Raw genomic sequence first — 12366 nt, 5'->3', positions numbered from 1 at the left:
TCAGGTCTCAGGTCCACCCGACTCGACCTACCTGCTGTAAATCCGTCGGCGCGGTCATCACGATAAAGGTTCTGGTCTTTCTGGGAACATCCTCGCTCCCGGTGGTTCCTTCAGATGAGCAGGAACTTTTCTCCTGCAGAGTCTGTTGGTTCTCAGCGGGTTCCCCGTGGGCCCGGCCCAGCAGAGTGTTCCAGAGAAAGAGCAGGAAGTCCTGCAGCATCCTGACACCAGAACCGAGACCGGTCCGGATCAGTTCCTGTGACTCTCCTCTTTCTGCTGCATCGTTCCTCTCTCTTCACAAACTAAAACTGGATGATCTCCAGGTTCCAGCAGGAAAGAGAGACAGAATGTTCTCAGCCCCAACAGAACTTCTCAGGTAAGAATCAAACCCAGAACCTCCGGACTGACCCGTCTCATCCGATCAGCTGCAGACTGACAGCTTCCACCTCTCTGCCGGTGAAACGCTGCACCGTCATCCTCCAGAACCTGCATCCTCACTGCAGCCCGGCCCGACCAATCAGAGCAGCTCACACTGCCAGGTCCCGCCCCCCTCAGCCAATGAGGGAGCAGGGAGCAGCGTCAGAGCGGCCGGCGGGGGAGGGGTGAACTGCTGAGTGATGCCGGTCTCGCTCCGACCCGATCCACCAGCCAGCTGTAAATCAGAACCAGCTAACTGCTGCAGTTCAGTTCTGAGCGGGTTCTGGGTTCCTCCTGAGGAGGAACCTTCAGTTCTGCAGGAAGAAGATCCAAAACCAGCTTCAAGGCTCCGGTTCATGAATAAATCTGAAGAAACAAGAACCCGGTCCAGTTAACGGGCTGGTTTATCCCCAGGTGCCCTGCAGGGTAATTATCCAATCAGACGGAGCCTCAGAGGATAAACCCCTCCCACCTGATGACAGCAGGGAGATGAAGGTCTGATGGTCTTCATCATCATCATCATCATCATCATCCCTTCAGTCTACATTAAATCTGTTCATAAATAATTTAACTTTATTTATCATTTTCCTATAAAAATACACTGAAAACTTTGTTCTGTTTGTCTTTTTATGCTACGTTAGCTTTCAGCTAGCCTTTAGCTCCTTTCAGCTTTAACAGCTCGGTTTCAGCTCCTCTCTGTTTATAACATGTTTGTAAAACTTGACTTTGTGTTTTTTCCTCTAAAAGTGGTAAAATGTTTAATATTTCCATAGATTTCAGAGGAAGATCAGCTAACAGGCTAACGGCTAACAGGCTAACGGCTAACAGCTAACAGGCTAACAGCTAACAGGCTAACGGCTGATGTTTACATCATCCTGACGCAGAAAGTTCTCCACATGCTGCAGATCTGATTTAATCCCTTTTACCTGATTCTAAATCTAAATATTTGTTTCATGTTTCGGGTCAAAGATATGAAGGACCGCTGCAGAGGAACCAAAGGGCCACATGTGGCCCCAGGGCCACAGATTGCACAGCCCTGGTTTATATGTGACCTTTGACCTTTGCTAATTTTAACTGGCTGCTGGTAAATAAATAGAAACACAAAGTTAATTAGTTCTGATCCAGTCTGATCTAGGTTCTGACCCAGTCTGTTCTCGGTTCTGATCCAGTCTGATCTAGGTTCTGACCCAGTCTGATCTCGGTTCTGACCCAGTCTGCTCTCGGTTCTGACCCATAAGTTTTTTGAGTTTTCTGAATGTTTTGAAATCAGCTGATGTTCAGGAACCGGAAGTAAAGATGGCGGGGAAACAAATCTGAACACAACACCGGTCCACTTCCGGTCAGCAGCTTCCGGTCCGCTCCTAATTAACCGGTTATTGGGTAATAACGTTTGTTTTTAACTAGTTATTAAAATGACTTTATTGAAATTAACTCTTTGAACTACAACCACGTGACTGATCCAGTACAACCAAAACCGGTTCAGACCCGAACCGGAGGTCCAGCTGAAACACCTGAAACCAGGTCCCTGACACGTGCAGGAACTCTTCATGTTTTGGTGCCGTTTCAGCTCCGGTTCTGGTTCTGGTTCCGGTTCTGTTCATCTATATTAGCAGACAGAGGCCGGTCCACTCACCCTGAGCTCGTGCTCGGTTCTGTGGACCCCCAGTTTCTTCAGTCCGATGGTCAGGTCGTTCACACAGATCCCTCCGTCCCCGTTCACATCCAGGATCTGGAACAGAACCTTCAGCCGGTTCTGATCCGAACCGCACAGCTCGCAGGACGGGTCATCGTGAGTCCCGGGCTGAGGGGGTCCGGCTCCGGGTCCCGGGTGGGTCTCTGTGGACCGGCACTGGCAGAACACCCCGCCCAGCACGCGGGGCAGGACCGAACCCTGCGGGTGGATCATGTTCCGGAGGGTTCGGTCACTCAAGACCAGCGTTACACCGACCGAACCGAGCCCACATCACCACGTCACATGTCCGGCCAGAATCTCCGAACCCACAAGAACCGGCGGTTAGCTTCCAGAACCTTCCACCATGAAAGAACCACAGGAGGTCACCTGACCCGGAGAAGGTCCTCGGAACCGAACCGGGTCGTCTCAGGTCCAGTTTTCAGCCTCAGCTCGGTAAATGGATGCCGATAATTAAAACAGGCTGTCAGCGGCTCCACGGTCCGTTAGAACCTGACTCCGGAACCGAACCGGTGTCTGAAAGCTTTACGTGGTTCGAATGGGTAAATAAAACATCCAGAACCCGAACCGGGTTTAATTCGGGCGGGTTTTAAAGAAACATTTCGCTCCGTTAACGGTTCGGTCCGCCAAACCGGCTTCCGCTGAAATCTCGCTGCTTATCGCGAGACTTCCGGGCAGAGCGCGAGACTTCCGGACAGACCGCGAACTGCACGAGACACGAAAATACCGGAGAAAAAAATCAATTTAATCAGAATAAAAACGTAATAGAACATTTATTACATCATAACAGTCTTTTTATTAACTTCAGTGTTTTAAAGCTTTAAAAATGACTAAAATTCAAATCAAAATGCTAAAATAAATGACATCTAATGACTTTTTAGCTCATATTTATTTGTTTTAAAGTCAGTATTAAGACTAATAATAAGTTTGAAACTCCTCATTAAGACCCATCATGTGACTCTTTGTTCTTCCCAGAGGAAAAATGCTCCCAAAGTCAGAAAAACCGATTAAAAAATAAAAACTGGTTCCATAAACTCAGTCACCCCAGCCTGCGCCTCTCGAAGATAAGAAACCCCAAAGTCTGCAGATAACCGAGTGTTTCCACCGCCTCAAACACGCTGAACACCTTCTGTCAGACACATGAATCACTTTTAGGTTTTGTTAGCTGAACGACACAAAGTTTTCATCAAAGTGTTTTTATTGTTTTCATAAAAAAAAAAAATCCACTGAAAAGATAAAACAGTCTACAATAGAAGAAACCCGACAGAAACACGTGAACATTCATCAGTGGTTCTGGTTCTAAGAACCGGATCAGCAGCTGAAACAGAACACCAGTGAACATCCACACCAGTACATGGATCGGACCAGAACCAGGAACTACGATCAGAACATGAGACCCGTCCTCACAGATCAGAACCGCTGTTCCACGATCAGCGAAGACCCGACGACAAACCTGAGCCTCTGAGTGATGTCATCACTTTGATCCCTAATTTACAGAATATTTGACTTTTTATTTCCACCATCAGGCCTCGCTCCTCTTCTGAGGCGACCTGAGGCCGAGTCACAGGTTAGAGTCCAATTATTAAAACACCTGATCACATGATCACAGGTGTCCAACAGGTAACAGGTAAGGATATGATGCTCTCCTACCTCTGAAATGTGGATAACTTGAAAAAAAAACAGCAGGTTTATACCGTCTGTTGCCATGGAGACAGGTGGATTCACACCGTCTGTTGCCATGGAGACAGAGACAGGTGAGATCAAACTCTCGGTTACCATGGAGACAGAGACAGGCGGTTTCACACCGTCTGTTACCATGGAGACAGACAGGTGGGTTCACACCATCTGTTACCATGGAGACAGACAGGTGGGTTCACACTGTCTGTTGCCATGGAGACAGACAGGTGGGTTCACACTGTCTGTTGCCATGGAGACAGACAGGTGGGTTCACACCATTTGTTGCCATGGAGACAGAGACAGGTGGGTTCACACCGTCTGTTACCATGGAGACAGAGACAGGTGGGTTCACACCATCTGTTACCATGGAGACAGACAGGTGGGTTCACACCATCTGTTACCATGGAGACAGACAGGTGGGTTCACACCATCTGTTACCATGGAGACAGAGACAGGTGGGTTCACACCATCTGTTACCATGGTGATACACCTGTAACATGGCAGCTTCCTGAGGTTTCCCGTCACAAACAGCCAGATTAAAGTTGGTTCCAGGTGTTCAGACCTGACAGGTGACGGTCCTTCAGGTAAGCTGGTTAGAAGTTTGAGAGCTGCTACATGAGAGCTGATCAGGTCCAACATGATGAAGGTGTGCACAGGAATGTCTGGAGAGGTTTGGCGTCTTCAGTCAGTGAGGTGTGATCGTCTGTCCCAGTGGAAGACGAGGGGACGTCTTCTTCTACCAGGAGGGGGCGGTGTTGGCCAGTCGTCTCATTCGCCTACAAGAGAGTTACTCACTTTAATATGTCTGCAGATACAGGTCGCAGAGGAAGAAGTGTCAGAACTGTAAACGCTACAGAACAGAACTGGATCAGGACTGGATCAAACTGGATCAAACCGGATCAGGACCGGATCTGGAGGCCTTTACTCCTCAGCTCAGAGTTCCATGTACAGATCCTGACTTGCGCTGCTATCAGAGGAACAGATCTCACCTCGTGTTCCGGTCTTGGTCTCGGATCTTTTTCTCCATCTCTGCGTCGGTGAGGGTCTCCAGCAGGGGGCACCACTGATCAGCATCTCCCGTGTTCCTGATGGCGATCTCCACCGTGGGGAGGGGGTTCTCACTGGAAACATCACAGAACGTTGAAGCAGTTCTTGACGGGCCGTGTACAATCAGCTCAGACAAAGAGACGCCTGCAGCCTGAAGTCTCCTGGGTTGTCCCTTCAGAGTCGGCGTGACAGCAGGTGAGTTACCTGAAGGCGTAGGTCCTCTGGTGCCAGCTCAGCTGACCCCGGATGCTGTAAGCGATCGTGGTGACGAACTCTCCGCCCAGACCGAGCTCCGAGCACAGCTTCAGAGCAAACGACTCCGGGGAGTTCTCCTTCTCCGACATGTCCCACTCAAACTGGTCCACCAGGGAGATGTTCCCCACGTGGATGTTCAGCTGAAGACCAAGCAGGTTCTGAGTTACTGCAGGACTGGAGCTACTGCAGGTGTTTCGGGGCTGAAGAACCCACCTTGATGATGACCCTCTGGTCCGCCTGCTCCTCCAGGATGCTGTCTGTGGGGTACGACTCGATCTGCTGACGAATGGCTGAGGCCACGGCCGGGACGAACGCCAGAGGGTTCAGGTCCAAATCGTCACACAGAATCTCTGCAAACATCTCCGGGGTCATCAGTTTCTCTGAGGAGAACACAGGAACATGACAGAGGAGAAACCAGAAGTCGATCCAGCTGCCGGGGAACACCGAGCGTTATCTTTACCGTTCATGTTCCACGTGAAGGCGTCTCGCAGTTTCTGCCCGTCGATCTCCATGTCCAGACGGATCGGAACCAGAGCTTCTACCTGCGCTGCGTTCTCATGGATCACTGCAGGATCGTGGTCATCAAAGCTGAGGGAGATAAAACCTCAGAGTCAGATTAGTTTCTTAGTTTTATTGTTTTTTAAATGTTCTGTTTCTCATAACAACTCATATCTGAGGTTAACTGACCAAACAGTTCCTTCATCATCAAAGATCACAACAACCAGTCTGAAGGTCTCCAGACCTCGGTCCAATCCAGCAACTGAGGCTTGATCTGGACCAACAAGTCTGATCCATGGAGGTCCCACCGTACAGCTTCCAGGACCTAAAGGATCTGCTGCTGACGGGTCAGACACCACGGGAGACCCACAGAGGTCCACAGGAGACCCACAGAGGTCCACAGGAGACCCAGAGGGGTCTACAGGAGACCCACAGGGGTCTACAGGAGACCCTTAGAGGTCCACAGGAGACCCACAGGGGTCCACAGGGATCCACAGAGGTCCACAGGAGACCCAGAGGGGTCTACAGGAGACCCACAGGGATCCACAGGAGACCCACAGAGGTCCACAGGAGACCCAGAGGGGTCTACAGGAGACCCACAGGGATCCACAGGAGACCCACAGAGGTCCACAGGAGACCCACAGAGGTCCACAGGAGACCACCATAAAACAAATCAGGAGAGACTTTGATGATTAAACTAAAAGGATAAAATAACCAGCTGGTCGTAATGTTTTGGCTGATCTGTGCAGCAGCTGGTTCTGTAAATGTTGTTTAGTCTGAAGAAAGTTCTGATTTGGACTCCATCCTCCTGAGATGTTTTAAGAACCGAATGAAGAACCTGAATTATTACAACAACCAAAACTACAATCAGGAAAAGACAAAAAACCACAGAAGAAGAAGAAGACGGCGTGCCCACCACAGGGGGAAGGTCCTCTTCTTGTCTCGCCCCATCCTGTTCCTGTTGATGGTGGTCGAAGAAGGAACGGCGTCCAAATGATGGGAGCTGTTGGGTAACGTCGGAACCCACTGGCTGCTGCGCTTGGCCTTCTGCTCCCTGAGAACCAGAACCAGATCAGAGGATTTACTTTAGGAGGAACCCAGACTAGTTCCTCTGAACGTTTCAGGTAAAGAACACAGCCGGTTTTATTACCTTTGTTAGAAAAATCATATTTTTATTATTGTTGAGACAAACAGTGCTGCAGAGCTCCGAGTGACTGAACCTTTTAATAAATCCAGGTTTTATTTTTAATCTGAAACTGAGACGTTTGTTTTGTAAATTAGTCCTGAACCTGGAGGACTCACCTGAGGTACGCCGGCGGCTCGGTGCTGATGGACACCGCCTTGTACTTCTCATCGTTTCCTTCAAAGATCTCCTCACACTCCGACGCCTTCAGCAGAGTCACGCTGGTGGCTGACGGCAGGAAACAGGAAACAGTCAAACATCTGCAGCTCGGCTCCAGATGTTTCCAGCTGAGCGGGCTGAATGAGAGCTCTCACCGTGAGACGAAGCCATGATCTTCTTCCTCTCCTCCACCGACGCCAGCCTCCTCCATAATGACGGGTATCTTTTATAAAGTGACCCTCTGAACATCCGCAGGTAGTTTCCCACCTGGAGACGAAACGAGAATTACATTTAAGGATCAAACATCTGCAACAAAAACAAAAAATAAACATTTAAACCAAAAGAAAGGAAGGAAAACTGAAACAAGAAATAAAATAATTCAAGGTTTTTACAGTAAAGTTAATATTTCTACCAAAATTATTTAAATAAAACCATAAATCTGGAGAATAAATAATGGAGGAAAAAGTTTTTTTATTTAACATTAATTATATCTGATAATAGCAGAAATAGAATAATTTATTTACTGAAATGTTTGTTCTTTTATGGAGCTGTAATAATATATTTTATTTAATCTGATTTAATTACTTATTTTTATAAATGAATGAGCCTCCATTAAGAGTGGGGATTCAGATTTTAACCAAATTAACAGAAAATCTTTTTAAATCATACTTAGTTAATTTACATAAAAAACTGGATTTTAATTTGAATAAAAAATAAAACTGAAGTTTTTACCATTTAAAATAAATTAATCTAGCTTTTATCTTGAATTCACAAAATGTTTAAATCAAACCTAAAATCTGCAGTTTAAGAAAGAAAATAAATAATTATAAAGTTAAATTGACAGAAACTAATTTACATTTTCTAACATCTGAGCTTAATGTTGATATAAATACAAACTAATTAAATGAAGCTCCTCTGCAGCAGATTAAAAACGTTATAAAGGTTATTTTTGAAGAATTAAAGCTGTAAATCTTTTGTGTTCGTGTTTATTAATTAGCTGTTGTTGGCTTCAGGGAACCCGAACGCATCTCTTTGTTTACAGCAGCCCTGTTAGCATGATGCTAACGGCTGCTAGCAGCACGGATGGAGACCTGAAGCTGTTTTTACTGAAAATAAACACTGAAGGTCTGAGACCGCAGGTCGACGTACCTCTGATCCCACCATGTAAAAGTCTCCATCTTCTTCGAGCTGAAATTTAACCGGTTTCTGGCCAAATGTTTTACTCAGAGCTAGCTGCATCTTTGCGGAGGCGCTAACAAGCTAACGCTGCTGCGAGCGCATTCAAAGACTCAACGAAAAGTAGGAAATCAAACTTTCTGAACAAAACCTCAAAAAGCAGCAACTAAAGCACCGCTGAACCAGTGTACAACTACTTATACAAATTTACTATTAAGAAACCAGAACGACAGCTACTTTTACAATCGTCTCGATTTGGAATGTCAAGTATTAAATTCATATTTGGGATTTTTCCGAAAGTCTTGAACTTTTCATCAAGCTAACGCTAATTTGAGCGCATTCAAAGTCTTGGGCTAAAGTAGGAAATCTGAGTGTTTTCATTCAAAACAGAAAGACATGACAGTTTACAGCAGCAAATAAAACCAAATCTAATTAAATATGTTAATACTTTATCCAGACTACAGCTACTTTTACACATGTTTTTTCTGAACATCTTATTTCTCTCAATTGAAGAAAAGGAAAGTTAGTTTTTATTTCATTTGTAGAGTTTCTCTGAAGTTTTATGACTTTTAGAGAAACCGGCTCATTATTAGTGTTACTGACCAACATAAATAGTAAATAAAGGTGAAACTAGTCGATAATGTTAATTATTTTCGACACATTGAAGTGAATAATGTTAACTAGATTTACAGATAAAACTGGAGCCGTATTTTCAGCTCTTAGTGTTGGTTTCTGTTAAACTCCTGTTTGGGTCTTCAGCTCTTTTCCTCCTCATGTTCTGACGTCTCTCATCTTTCTGGATGTTTTATCGTCTGTTTTTTCCATCCAGCTGAGGAACAGAGTTGTTCAGTTTCAGAATCATTTCAAACTTTAAATGTGGGGAAGAACCCAATAAAGCTGGACCGGGGGCCACTTTGGGTCACAAACATTCATTAAATTCTCGTTTTGAAGCAACTGTTCTGCTAACTTTAGCTTTTGTTCTTTAATCATTCAGTTTCAGCTTCTTTAGCTGATTTCAGCAGTCGTTCGGCAGTCGTTCAGCAGACGTCCGGCTGTCGTTCAGCAGACGTCCGGCTGTCGTTCAGCAGACGTCCGGCTGTCGTTCGGCTGTCTCTCGGCTGTCTTTCGGCAGTCGTTTTGCAGTCGTTCGGCTGTCTTTCGGCTGTCGTTCAGCTGTCTTTCGGCTGTAGTTCGGCTGTCTTTCGGCTGTAGTTCGGCTGTCTTTAGGCTGTCGTTGGGCTGTAGTTTGGCAGTCGTTTTGCAGTCGTTCGGCTGTCTTTCGGCTGTCTTTAGGCTGTCGTTGGGCTGTAGTTTGGCTGTCTTTCGGCAGTCGTTCGGCAGTAGTTTTGCTGTCGTTCGGCTGTCTTACGGCTCTCGTTCGGCAGTCGTTCGGCTGTCATTCGGCAGTCACTCAGCTGTCATTCGGCTGTCTTTTGACAGTCGTTCGGCAGTCGTTTAGCTGTCGTTCGACTCTCATTTGGCTGTCAATCGGCTGTCGTTCAGCAGTCGTTCGGCTGTCATTCGGCAGTCGTTGGGCTGTCAATCGGCTGTCGTTCAGCAGTCGTTCGGCTGTCGTTCAGCAGTCGTTCGGCTGTCGTTCAGCAGTCGTTCGGCTGTCGTTCAGCTGTCGTTCGGCTGTCTTTCGGCTGTCGTTCGGCTGTCTTTCGGCTGTCGTTCAGCTGTCTTTCGGCTGTAGTTCGGCTGTCTTTCGGCTGTAGTTCGGCTGTCTTTAGGCTGTCGTTGGGCTGTAGTTTGGCAGTCGTTTTGCAGTCGTTCGGCTGTCTTTCGGCTGTCGTTCAGCTGTCTTTCGGCTGTAGTTCGGCTGTCTTTCGGCTGTCGTTCAGCTGTCTTTCGGCTGTAGTTCGGCTGTCTTTCGGCTGTAGTTCGGCTGTCTTTAGGCTGTCGTTGGGCTGTAGTTTGGCAGTCGTTTTGCAGTCGTTCGGCTGTCTTTCGGCAGTCGTTTTGCTGTCGTTCGGCTGTCTTTCGGCTGTCGTTCAGCTGTCTTTCGGCTGTAGTTCGGCTGTCTTTCGGCTGTCGTTGGGCTGTCTTTCGGCAGTCGTTCGGCAGTCCTTTAGCTCTCGTTCGGCTGTCTTTCGGCTGTCAGAGTTGTTCAGGTTAAAGACGTTTTTGTTGTTCAATCCGAGCCCAAAGAGAAAAAACGCAGAAACATTTGCAACACATTTATTCTTTTAAAAAGTGAAATGAAAAAAAGGACTCACCGTCTGAATAAACTCTTTTATATAATTAAATGCTGTCATTTTTCCTTTTCCACATGTTAATATTTGATATCAGAGATGAAGACAAACTTTGTCTGAGTCCAGAGACTCTTTGTCCACAGTTTGTCTGACGCCTCAGAGACGATCTGTCCTCGAGAAGAGTTTCTGAAGATGATGAAAGCCAACAAACACAAACACCAGACTGTTCGCTCCAAACCCGTCCTGCTCCTCCGGCTTCCTTCAGCCGGAACCAAAGAACGCGGGTCCACGGGTCCGAGGGACGGTCCTGGAGCTGATCCGACAGGCCGAGCGGACACATTTAGCCCCCGAGGCGCCGTCCTTCCCCCCAGGCGAAGCCCCCGGGCCGATCCTCGGGCAGAGGGTTGTAGTTGGCGTCTTCCTCCGGAGTGTCGAACAGCATCTTTCTGTGGGAGGGCGGCCATGTTGGATTTACTCACCCAGTTCACCCTTCAGTGGAAACAAAGAGAAGAAGAAACCAGAGACTCACATGATGGACGGAGTCTTCAGCCACCGTCCGCCGCCGGGTTGGTTGGGAAAGACGTCCTCCAGGAAGAAGTAAACGTGTCCAACAGCGATCCCTGAGGACGAGCAGGCAGGGAACTAACGTTAGTTACTTTATTCATAATATTATTTTATTCATAATATTAGTTACTTTATTCATAATATTATTTAATATTAAAGTTAGTGGAAGGTTCACTGGTTTTATTATCTGAACCGTTCATTTATTCAAACATTCAGGAGATAAAAGCCGACATTTCAGGGTTTTATAACCGAGCTGTCTGCTGCTGTTAGCTTTTAGCTCCAGTTCTGCTGCTGTTAGCTTTTAGCTCCCATTCTGCTGCTGTTAGCTTTTAGCTCCCGTTCTGCTGCTGTTAGCTTCTCATTAGCCTTTTGCTCCTTTTAGCTGTATCATCTCAATTTCAGCTTCAGTAAACTTCAGCAGTGATTCAGCTTCACACTTTCCACAAAATGACATTAAGTCTAAAAATAACCTTCATCACTGACCAGAACCTGGTAATGACCCAGCAGGTCCACCAGAACCTGGTACTGACCCAGCAGGTCCACCGTGACGGACCCTCACCCAGAACCTGGTACTGACCCAGCAGGTCCACGATGATGGAGTTCCCCAGCAGGAGGGAGAACCCCATCAGAACCCAGGGCAGGAACGGAGCCTGGAAGTTCAGGAGGCCGAAGAAGTTCATCCGAACGTTGGGGTTCCTCCGGCTCCACACGTAGACCAGCATGATGGTGAAGGCCTGACCGAGGAAGACCAGGCTCACAAACATGCCGAAGATCTGGACCCAGGTTAAGGAACCCTGCAGAACCTCGTGGTTCCACCTCGGATCCTCTGAGACAAGCTTCGAGCTGAGAAGGATACGGTCATGAGGAGCCCCCCGAACAGGAACATGAAGACGAAGTCAGCCGTTCTCCCCCTGAAGGATCCCTCCTCCAGCATCCGGCAGTACCTGTACCTGAGGCAGGAGTTAAAGAAAACCAGAACCAGAACCAGAACCAGAAGCCTGATTCAATCCTCGGTTTTATGAAACTAGCAGCATGACTGTCTCAGAAAGTGAAACATGTAAATTCAGCTCTTATGCAAAAACCCGAATCAGAACCGAGAAGGATACAGAAAAATCATGTTGAACAGGAAGTTGAAGCCGACTGGACCGAAGAACAGGAAGTTGGTGATTAACCGCCATACCTGCAGAAAAGAGACGATCAGCTCTTTCATTAACTTTAACCTGTTCATATTTCACAGAACCCTCGATGAGCCTCACCTGGTAATTCCTCAGGATCAGGTCCGGATTAAAGTAGAGCTGAAACGGTGTGATGATCTCCAGCTGCTGTAAACAACAACAAACACGTTCAACGTAAACAACAACAAATACGTTCAACGTAAACAACAAACATGTTCAACGTAAACAACAACAAACACGTTTAACGTAAACAACAAACACGTCCAACGTAAACAACAACAAACACGTTTAACGTAAACAACAAACACGTCCAACGTAAACAACAACAAA

At 47.0% G+C, this 12366-nt stretch overlaps 3 protein-coding genes across 5 annotated transcripts in view; all 3 read right to left on the bottom strand.

Moving 5' to 3' along the window:
• slc25a25b (solute carrier family 25 member 25b) overlaps positions 1-2768 on the bottom strand; it is a 22157-nt gene extending 19389 nt beyond the window's left edge. The window contains exons 1-2 of one of the 2 annotated variants that reach the window (XM_037979585.1): positions 2051-2187; positions 32-783 (exon numbers count right to left, since the gene is read on the bottom strand). In XM_037979585.1, coding sequence (XP_037835513.1) covers positions 32-220 — 189 coding nt within the window. In that variant the 5' untranslated portion in view covers positions 221-783; positions 2051-2187. Of the gene's footprint in view, positions 1-31; positions 784-2050 lie in introns of both variants that reach the window. The other variant, XM_037979584.1, reaches the window with a different exon arrangement.
• A 1376-nt stretch (positions 2769-4144) lies between these two features.
• LOC108229143 (SWI/SNF-related matrix-associated actin-dependent regulator of chromatin subfamily B member 1) lies at positions 4145-8424 on the bottom strand. Its single transcript, XM_017404808.3, has 9 exons — positions 8076-8424; positions 7082-7193; positions 6887-6995; positions 6501-6638; positions 5547-5674; positions 5300-5466; positions 5036-5226; positions 4774-4905; positions 4145-4560 (listed from the first exon to the last, which is right to left on the bottom strand). The coding sequence occupies exons 1-9, from the start codon at positions 8163-8165 to the stop codon at positions 4521-4523; spliced, it is 1107 nt and encodes a 368-aa protein (XP_017260297.1). The 5' UTR covers positions 8166-8424; the 3' UTR covers positions 4145-4520.
• A 1844-nt stretch (positions 8425-10268) lies between these two features.
• Positions 10269-12366, bottom strand: part of derl2 (derlin 2) — a 3059-nt gene continuing 961 nt past the window's right edge. Inside the window, exons 2-7 of one of the 2 annotated variants that reach the window (XM_037979303.1) lie at positions 12118-12183; positions 11968-12041; positions 11718-11811; positions 11439-11634; positions 10827-10917; positions 10269-10743 (exon numbers count right to left, since the gene is read on the bottom strand). In XM_037979303.1, coding sequence (XP_037835231.1) covers positions 10638-10743; positions 10827-10917; positions 11439-11634; positions 11718-11811; positions 11968-12041; positions 12118-12183 — 627 coding nt within the window. In that variant the 3' untranslated portion in view covers positions 10269-10637. The remainder of the gene's footprint in view (positions 10744-10826; positions 10918-11438; positions 11635-11717; positions 11812-11967; positions 12042-12117; positions 12184-12366) is intronic. The other variant, XM_037979305.1, reaches the window with a different exon arrangement.

Source organism: Kryptolebias marmoratus, linkage group LG14, assembly GCF_001649575.2.
Source record: "Kryptolebias marmoratus isolate JLee-2015 linkage group LG14, ASM164957v2, whole genome shotgun sequence".
NCBI classification, from domain to species: Eukaryota; Metazoa; Chordata; class Actinopteri; order Cyprinodontiformes; family Rivulidae; genus Kryptolebias; species Kryptolebias marmoratus.
Note: the sequence above shows the minus strand (reverse complement) of the source record. Positions and strands in the feature narration are given on the sequence as shown.

Excerpts from the sequence above, each read along its gene's own strand:
- LOC108229143 (XM_017404808.3), bottom strand. The coding sequence starts at position 8,165 with ATGCAGCTAGCTCTGAGTAAAACATTTGGCCAGAAACCGGTTAAATTT. Across the intron at positions 7,194-8,075 it reads TTTACATGGTGGGATCAGAG|GTGGGAAACTACCTGCGGAT; the intron begins GTACGTCGACCT and ends TTTCGTCTCCAG. Across the intron at positions 6,996-7,081 it reads GATCATGGCTTCGTCTCACG|CCACCAGCGTGACTCTGCTG; the intron begins GTGAGAGCTCTC and ends TCCTGCCGTCAG.